This window comes from Sander lucioperca, chromosome 2 (assembly GCF_008315115.2).
Source record: "Sander lucioperca isolate FBNREF2018 chromosome 2, SLUC_FBN_1.2, whole genome shotgun sequence".
Classification (NCBI taxonomy): Eukaryota; Metazoa; Chordata; class Actinopteri; order Perciformes; family Percidae; genus Sander; species Sander lucioperca.
The window spans coordinates 46,758,617-46,768,616 of NC_050174.1; the positions used below are offsets into that span (position 1 = coordinate 46,758,617).

The 10,000-nt window shown below is 42.4% G+C and overlaps 1 protein-coding gene across 1 annotated transcript in view; it reads right to left on the reverse strand.

Annotated features, from left to right (window-relative positions):
* Positions 1-6,160, reverse strand: part of LOC116051633 (nucleus accumbens-associated protein 2-like) — a 17,784-nt gene extending 11,624 nt beyond the window's left edge. Inside the window, exons 1-4 of the mRNA XM_035998880.1 lie at positions 5,859-6,160; positions 2,553-2,622; positions 1,859-2,518; positions 1,089-1,300 (exon numbers count right to left, since the gene is read on the reverse strand). Of these exons, the coding sequence (XP_035854773.1) occupies positions 1,089-1,300; positions 1,859-2,302 (656 nt within the window). The 5' untranslated portion in view covers positions 2,303-2,518; positions 2,553-2,622; positions 5,859-6,160. The remainder of the gene's footprint in view (positions 1-1,088; positions 1,301-1,858; positions 2,519-2,552; positions 2,623-5,858) is intronic.
* Between the last annotated feature and the right edge of the window lie 3,840 nt (positions 6,161-10,000).

The following is a 10,000-nucleotide window of genomic DNA, read 5'->3' on the forward strand; positions in this document are numbered from 1 at the left end:
ATTAAAACGATTTCCACTGTTTCAACTACTCTCACTACTTCAACTTCTTCTTACTGATTTAAACTATTCAACCAGTTTAGCGTTAGCAATTCAGCTATTCAGCATTCCCACGCATTTTCCGCAGGAAATGCATTTTCTAGTTGTGGTATTATCGTTCTCTTAATACATCCATGCTAGCTACCGCTAATAGCTACTAGCCGATAGCCCCGCCAGTTTGGGAAAAGCTTCATATATGACGTTACATCCACGTTACAGGCTTTACAGCATACATACATCCCTTGGGTGTATCATAAGATAATACCATGGACGTATTAATAGAATACATGGTGAATTACAACCATTAGCTATATCCATTATTACAGCTACAGGACCTCAGGAGAACAGTCATGTGAGAGGGCGGGCGCAGTCCCACAGGTCTGCTCGCGTCCATTATGCGCGTTCATCATACCTAGTTTAATAACTCTGGATTCGGCTACTAGTGAATTTTAAAAATTTTAAAAACTTGAAGTTTTTAAACAAGGACCCTTTAATTGTTCGGGCTGGTAAGTTGATGTACCCCCAAAAAAAATTCTTTCGCCATGCAAAGTCTTTGTGAAAAGTCTTTCTGGGCCATGGGGTGCAGTACCACCGTTATCCGCTCAGCCCATGGTGGCTTTTAGACATGGTGCTCGACCTTAACCCTAAACATAACCATTGCCGCGCTGCCTGGAAGGCGCCGTTGGGGGAAAAAAACACCAAACACCCATGAATCGTCGCTCGCTGTAGATTTTCACACTTTGGGTTCAATAGGACATTACACGTTTTTTGTACTAGGGAACTGGCAGGGTAAAGACCGTTTGATGTCCAATCCAACTAATTAAGTAATTTGCGTTCCCACATACTGCTCGACCAGGTATGTCTAGATAAATTTAGGTTTGCAATGCATGTGTGAAAGGGACTATACTCTACGTTAACAGGGAAGAGGGTCAAAACTAGACTTTGCCTTTTTAAGGGGTCACAAATTTAAAGTTTAGGAACCACTGCTGTAGTTCACCAGGATGCCCTAAAATGATCACACAGATCTGAAGTGAACTCCTGTTTCTCCTCACCTGGCCTCCTCTCCTCCTCCTCTTGCTGCTCCTCTTCCGTTCTCCTCAGCAGGAGGAGTGTCGGCTCTCTCCTGTTTGATCCTGCTGACGGCTAGCAGCAGCTCCTCGGGGCTCAGGGACGGCTGGTTTGGACTGGCCTCCTGCACCTGGGGGGCGCTGTGCTGCTGGACCATCGGGGTGTCAAAACCCCCAAGCTCGTCGGCTGAGGTTGTCTGTAATACATCCGTGTGTTTAAATAAAGTTAAAAAGTTAAAAAGAGATGCTGATAAAGAGTATTGAAACTTCTCATCAGAATGCACATATTACTGTTTGCTGATAATAAATGTGTTGCCTCATCATGAACTGCTGCTTAAAGCATTTACACTACTTTAAAAAACACAAGCTGTGACATCATTAGTTGGGGTGTGGCCAGAGAAAGTTCTGACTAATCAAATTTAAAGTGCGATTGGCTGCAGTTCCTCTATTGTCCACTATATGCTGCTGTAATTAAAGTTAGGAACATTTTTACAGTTCAGCTCTCAGCAGATCACTGAGCTTCTTTGAGTCTGAGGGAGATTTTTTTACAGTCAGTGTGTTTAATGCAACAACACATTCCTATTCTCCTCCAAGTCAGATTCACCAAACTTTCAACTTAACGAATGTTACCTTCATTCTATATTTGGTCTATATGTGGTCTACCTTGATTGTGGTCTAGGCTATATGTAGTCTATGTGTGGTCTACCTGGATTAATTTGGTCTATATACAGCTCTGTGGGTGTAGCCAAATCCACCTGTGAGTCGCAGCAGAGAGGTGAGGAGGAGGAGGAGGAGGAGGAGGCCTTCAACATCATCAGCTCCATGCCTCGCTCCACGATGTTCTGGATTTGCAGGTAGCCAGCGGTGTACATGAGCACCAGCTGCTCACTGGCGGCCATGCTGAGGCGCCCTGTGTAGCAGAAGGACAGAATCTGCTGGAAACACGTCGGCGTCACCGAGGACGGCAGCTCGAACACCGCCAGGGAGGAGGATGAGGACGAAGAGTCGGCTGCAGAGCTGAACAGGTCTCTAAAGTAGAGTGAGGAGGCAGCAAGGACAGCCCGGTGCGCCTTGAAGGCCTGGCCCTGCACCAGGATGGAGACATCACAGTAGTGACCCAGCAGCCGCTGTTCATTCAGGCTACCCAGCACACTGCTGCCGAAGTCTGGGATCTCCACCTGCAGCAGCCCCTCAGACATGGTGGACGCCGTCGGTCCAGAGGAGGACGGGACAGGAAGTTACGGCTAGGAGGACGGTCCTGACCAGCCAGAGTCAGAGACTGACGGATGAAGAGGGTGGGATCAGTTCAGAGTGTTTAAGTGTCAGGGATCCCGCAGATATCACCTCCAAAACGTTTCAGACCCATGTTGTTGTGGAGGAAACAACGATGTCAGGGCTTTCAGAGAGCGGCGGGGGTGGGGGGTGTGTGTGTGTGTGGGGGGTGTGTGTTCAGGTCGGAGGTGTTGGGTGGAGGAGACTATGGATCATCAGGATGGAGGTCAGCTCAGCACAGAAACAGCTACAACATGGGGAGGGAGACGAGGTTTAGAGGATTACACTTTCACACCTTCTCGTCTGCCTGCACAACAAACTGAGAAAATAACAATCACACCTAAGACGCTCTAACACCTCTCAGTTTCATCTCTCCTCTGTCTCTAATACTTCTTCCGCTCGTAAATTATAACTATTCAAAAATATTAAACGACTTTAAGTTACAATATAAAGAAAAACAGGATTCCATATCTAATACAATTCTGTCAGCACAAAAATAAAATTGACTCAACACGAACATGTTCCAACATTTTCAGGGGAGTCTGGAGTATAAAAGATTCTCTGTCTGTGTCTGTAAATAATAAAATTATAATCTTCTGAGGTAGGCTTAAATTCTGCCTAAAAAGACATAATCCCTGACAAAAAACAGCTTTCAGTCTGGTTGCTCATTATTCACTTCAGCTGGAAGTTTGTCTCTCTGAACTGAACAATGAAGCTAACAAACATGGAGGGAGTCACATATATGACTCATCAAACAGCCAGAGCCAGAGGGAGGGTCATGATGACATCACTTCATTTCGTTATTCTCGTGTCTTTCATGTAGGCTATTGACCTCACACAGCCACTTTTTTATTTGTTCCATTTCCTCTTTTAACCCATGACATGTGGTCTCTATGTCCGGCTGAACACAAGTCAAAAGGGTCCGTCCTGATTGGTTCACAAAGTCTACGATAAATTACTCAAAGTTGGGAATCTATCTACAATACCTACAAAGTTAATTAAAGCTGCTTACTGTGTGCGGTAGCAGCAGCTTGCTGTTTCTATCATGAACATTTTCAAGAGCTCTGATGTTCAACATTACATTAGTAACATTATTCAAATTCTTAATTAGGCTATCCCCCTGAAAGGATAGACATTTTCCTGCCAGAATAGAATACTCCATCCAGAATACACTCTGCGCGACAAGGGAAAACCCTGAAGGAGCCCAACACCCACTGAAAACATGTTTGACTTTGTCCCCCCCCCTCCCCCAAACAAAGGTAAAAAGCTGGTCCATTGCCCCACAACCAGGATGGAATTCACATTGCTCCTCAGGTTCTACAGTCAGTCACAGCCTCCCTTCCAGCACCCTGAAATAAACTGTCCCAGGGAGGTTGAGCAGTTTGATACTCTGATAATTGGATCCTCCAGCCCCCCTTATTAAAAATAAGTGTGATGTCCCCAACGTTGACCAACAATTAACAGTGAAAAAGTTCAAGTTTCTCTCGTTCACTAATGGGGGTAGGGTGGAGCATTAGATCGAGCGGCGGATTGGTGCGTCATCAGCAGTGACATGGGCGCTGTACTGGACTGTTGTTCAAAAGGGAGATGAGTCGGAAGGCAAAGCTTTTGATTTACCAGTCAATCTACTTTCAGACCCTTACCTAGGTTCACAAGCTTTGGCTAGTGACTGAAAGAATGAGATCACTGATACAATCGGCCAAAATGAGTTTTCTACGTAGGGTGGCTGGGCTCAGACTTAGAGATAGGGTGAAGAGCTCAGACATCCGGAGGGAGCTTTGCTCTTTAAGGATTTTTAAGGTTCTAGTCAACTTCTTCTTACATTTCAATGACATATGCTGAATCAGACCTAAGGTTCAGTACAGTAGAATCTAGTAGAGTCCAGTAGAGTCTAGTACAGTAGTTGTCTAGTACAGTCTAGTAGAGTCCAGTAGAGTCTAGTACAGTAGTTGTCTAGTACAGTCTAGTAGAGTCCAGTAGAGTCTAGTACAGTAAAGTCTAGTGGTCTAGTAGAGTCCAGTAGAGTCTAGTACAGTAAAGTTCAGTAGAGTCTAGTACAGTAAAGTCTAGTAGAGTCTAGTAGAGTCCAGTAGAGTCTAGTACAGTAAGGTCTAGTAGAGTCTAGTACAGTAAAGTCTAGTAGAGTCTAGTACAGTATGGTCTAGTAGAGTCTAGTACAGTCAAGTCTAGTACAGTCTAGTACAGTAGGGTCTAGTAGAATCTAGTAGAGTCTAGTAGAGTCTAGTACAGTAAAGTCTAGTAGAGTCTAGTACAGTAGGGTCTAGTAGAGTCTAGTACAGTAAAGTCTAGTACAGTAAAGTCTAGTACAGTAAAGTCTAGTAGAGTCTAGTACAGTAGGGTCTAGTAGAGTCTAGTAGAGTCCAGTAGAGTCTAGTACAGTAAAGTCTAGTACAGTAAAGTCTAGTAGAGTCTAGTACAGTAGGGTCTAGTAGAGTCTAGTACAGTAAAGTCTAGTAGAGTCCAGTAGAGTCTAGTACAGTAAAGTTCTGGAGACTCTAATAGAGTTCAGTCCAGTCCAGGAATGTCTATTACAGTTTAGTACATTAAAGTACAGTAGAGCTGTGTACAGTAAAGTCTAGTATAATACAGTCCAGTATAATTTATAATTAATACTTTTTATTGATCCCCAGTGGGGAAATTACAATTTACACTGTGTTTGTTAGAAATCACTACACACAGGCCTGAAATACACACACACATGCTCAGGACCTATTCATGCACAAATGGAGAGATGTCAGAGTGAGTGGGCTGCCAGTGCTGGATCAGTGCCCTGAGCGGTTGGGGGGTACGGTGCCTTGCTCAAGAGCACCTTGGCAGTGCCCAGGAAGTGAACTGGTACGTACTTTGGTCTGTACTGGGACTTGAACAGCGACCCTCCGGTTCCCAACTCGGACTGAGCTACTGCCACCCCAAAGTACAGTGGAGTCCAGTAGAATCCAGTACAGTAAAGTCTATTACAGTTTAGTAGAGACCAGTACATTAGAGTAGCTACAGTTGAGTCAAGTAGAATCAGGGTTCAGTAAACCATATTACAGTACAGCATAGTCTAGCACAGTACAGTCTAGTAGAGTCCAGTAGACCTATAGTAAAGTCCACTACAGTCCACTACAGTCCAGTACAGTAGAGTACAGTAGAGTCCAGGTGAGTTCAGTCTGTTTCAGAGTTCAGTCCAGTTCAGCATTGTTATTGTTGTTTACAGTACAGCTGCAGCAGAGAGACAGACAGACAGACAGACAGTCTGAGCAGGCAGCAGGCAGACAACAGTGCAAACAGACAGACAGAAAGCAGAGAGAGACAGGTAGATAAAGAGATAGACAGGTAATAGGGGCGGACAGCCGATTTAAAAAGAAACAGACAGAAATAGTTTCAGAGTGCAGACACAACCAGACAGACAGACAGTACAGATACAGTTAGAGGAGGATGAATGTAAGACAGGTAGATAGGAGACAGACAGCTCTTCACCTCCTCTCTGCTCCTCTTCCTCCTCAGCTTCTCTTCCATGCAGCAGGCAGGACGGCTGGCTGGCTGGGAGAGGCTTTCTTCTTCTCCTCCGCTCAGTCAACGCATCGTCTGGTGTGACACAGGAGGGGGGGAGAGGACGGGGGGGGGGGGGGGTGTGGGGCGGGGGTGGTGAAGGTAGAGACACAGACAGCCGAGGAGGAGGAGGAGGAGGAAGAGGAGGAGTCATCTGAGGACAGCAAGGGAGCTAATGCGGCTAACTGCCCTGCAGAGGACGAGAGAGGGAGAGAGGGAGAGAGGAAGGGCGAGAGACGTAGAGGGAGAGTGCGGAGAGAGGAGTGAGCGAGTATGCATCATCTGCTGCTGTAGACACACTGCAAGGTATAATATAAATACACATAAATACACATTAAATGCACGTGTACACTGTAAGACACACAATTAAACATCTGTGTGTGTGTGTGTGTGTGTGTGTGTGTGTGTGTGTTGCTGTGTGTGTGTGTGTGTGTGTGTGTGTGTGTGTGTGTGTGTGTGTCTGTGTGTGTGTGTGTGTGTGTGTTCCGTGCGTGCAAGTGTGTGGCATGACTTGGCCAAATGCACAGCGCTGCATTGCAGTGCCGAGGCTGAGTTGGCATGCCGAGTACATAGTGTGCATACTGCGACTGTGTGCCAGGCTGACACACACACACACACACACACACACACACACACACACACACACACACACACACACACACACACACACACACACACACACACAGCAGCAGCAGCAGCATTTTGCAGCCTCAGCTTTCATCATCACATATAGTTCAGAATAGTTTCTAACACGAGACACAGACAGAAAGAGGGTGAGACAGACAGACTGCCTGTCTCTCTGCAGTACTTGTCTGTCTCTAAACGAACAGAGAGACATATAGGTTTGGTCTGTTTTTTTAAAGTTCTCCATTCAATATTAAAGAGAGAGAGACTGGTGGGTGGATGTTGAATGGGTGGGGGAGGAGGGAGAAGGGTGTTGAGGCTAAATAAGGACCAGTACAGTAGCTGAGCAGCCAGCTGTGTGTGTGTGTGTGTGTGTGTGTGTGTGTGTGTGTGTGTGTGTGTGTGTGTGTGTGTGTGCAGACCTCTGTCACCTCCACCTGGTCTCAACAATTTCACCTGATCACAGGTAAATGTTCTGCTGCTCTGAGATCAGACCTCATCATGCAAATAAGTAGGGTGGGGGCGGGACCGAAGAAAACATTACTGCAGCTGTCAACATCATAACAACTATTGGATGGATTGTGATGAAATGTGGTTCATCATTCATGTTCCCCTCAGGATGAATTATAATAACTTTGGTGATCCTCTGACTTTTCATCTAGCGCCATTATCAGGTCAACATAACGCTTTTACACATGGTAATTAAGATCCATTTTCAAATAATTTCCTGGAAAGAACCATGTAACTTGGTTGTAATTGTTATAATTACAGGTAAAATAGAGAGTGATTAGTTCACTTCCAATAAACCCTAAATACTAAGAGAGCATCTTTAAGACTTTTAGTCGGAGATGAGCTGATCGTGCAAAATACAAACACACAATTTAACATATTTACAGGATCAAGTTTCCGATAATAAATGAATAATGAATCAATATTTACGGGAGTTTAATTCATCTGGAAGTCAATAATAAATTAAACTCAACTGACTGAACTCTGTCTCCGTTTGTCCTGTATTTAATGTTATTAATGTAATTAGTATGAAACTAAATGATTCTTTGCAACTTTCAAGAAATTAGATTAATTATTTAGAAGAAATAACGATCCTGTAAAATAACGTTACATTTTAATGTGTCCATGTTTATGACCAAATACCTGTAGAACTAATGACATACTCTGTGTTTACTGATAAGTTAATGTTAGCATGCTAAAACGCTAAACTAAGATGGTAAACAAACATTATACCTGCTAAAAATCAACATGTTAGCATTGTCTTTTAGACTGACATCCAGAGGTAATCTGCTAAAATGCGAGATGTCATTCCCCAGTATGAGGGGCCATCTGGAACATTATTCACAATTACCTCACACACAAGTGAAATGCTCTCACACACTACTGAAATGCTTTTATATACACTACTGAAAAATTATACTCACATACTATACCGAAACCTTACACACAGTAGTGTTTATGAGAGCATTTCAGTATTACGTGTGAGAGCGTTTTAGTAGTGTTTATGAGAGCGTTTCAGTTGTGTGTGTGAGGTTTCAGTATAGTATGTGAGAGAAGTGTGTGAAAGCATTTCGGTAGATTGTGTGAGAGCATTTCACTTGTATGTGTGTGAGGTAATTGTGAATAATGTCGCAGATGGCCCCTCATACCCCAGGACTTACTTCACATTGAACTTGTCTTCTTCCTTTTCTAATTGTACCTTACAGAACACGGGAGTTCCTGGTCTACCGCTGCCTTGATCGCTTAGTTTGTTTGTGTTTTTGTGTGACTAACTCTTTAAAACACAAACTGACCGATCGACTGTAGGTAATACACTGACTGGATAAGTACCTCATACAATCCCACTTCGAGAAATCTAAACTATCCCTTTAAATATGAACCAACTTGACGAGGTCAGACGGTCACCTTCTTCAGCCCAGTTTAAAGTTTTAGACCTGAAGCTTCAGTGTGACACTGAGACGCTGCCTTGCTCAGTGGCTCATGGGGCTTAAACCAGCAATCTGCTGTAAACATGAGTCAGTGAGCTGCAACATGATTTATTCAGACGGATTATTTACATCTCATTGAAACAATAAATTAGAACAGAAAGCAAAAGAAGCAGAGAACAGAAGCTGTGAGGCGGTTGGACGGTGCGTTCAGGCGTCAGCAGATAAATACATCAATAAGGTTTCAGGAGGTTTTCATCCTGAACAGTTTTTAGCAGGGGGATCGTCGAAGGAATCTACTGCAGTAGCTCCTGACTCATCGCTCCGTCACGAATATCTCCAGCAGAAAATAAAAACAGTTAATAAATAAATAAAACACTGAGAATCACAAACTGTTCACCACACAATGTATGAAGGATCATTCCAGCCAGAAAATACATCTGTTAAAAATAAAAAATGAAAAACATTAGAATAAGTAATACTGAGAGTTAATATATAATAAGACAAAATTAAAAATCAAACCAAAAAAGTGAAATTTAAACAGAAAATTGCAGGAAATCTTTGATTTTACTGCACGTCTCAATACTAATTTGAACATAATTAAATGTAAAAAAGCTCTAAAAAAGGACATTTTTCTTATGAAAATGTCAATTCAAAAATGGAAAGTAAAAACTTAAAACCTGAAATCAAAATATTTAGAAACTGAAATAAAATCACTCAAACTGAAAACTTAATTAAATAATTTCTTCATATTTTTGTTTCAATTGAAATGTTTAAATTCCTTTAAACATTTTAGCAATTTACCAGATTTAAAAAAAAATGCAAACTTGCAATTTATTTTGACACAAAAAAATTATTCACAATTGAAATTGAACCATTTCTCATGTTGACATTTAACCACAGTATGATTCTTCTCAGCAGTAACATTATCCTGTACTTGCCATTTTCTCTTTCAATTTAAAATTCTCCTTACTAATTTTATTTCTGGGTAAAAAATAGACAATTTTTAATGGATTCAAATGTTAAAATATATTCAACATGGGACTTAATGGCCTTTTTGTAAAACCTGTTACATGACCTTTATCACTGTAGTGACGTCACATCATCAGCTGGCTCATGACATGGCTGAGTGACATCACTGTCCATCGTGATGATTCATGGTTTAAAAACACACGTTTAATACTTTTCTTTATGTATTCTCTATAAAGAGTTTCCACTGGTGGTTACTGCGGCTGTTCTTCTCTACAAACTTCAATGTTCTTTTAAATTCAAGGCCTGAAATGGTAGAAATTAGTTTAAATTGAAGGATGTGTGCTTTATTTAGGATTATTTACGCGGGGCCTCTGAAACTGACGTCATTGTGTATATAATTATATTTCCGTATACTGTCCGTTTGTGTATCTCCTTTTCGAGTTTATGAGTTTAAGTAACAGCAGAAGAGTAAATGATGAATACAGTAGAGCATACAGGTGAATCAGTGACATAAGTCACACACACACACACACACACACA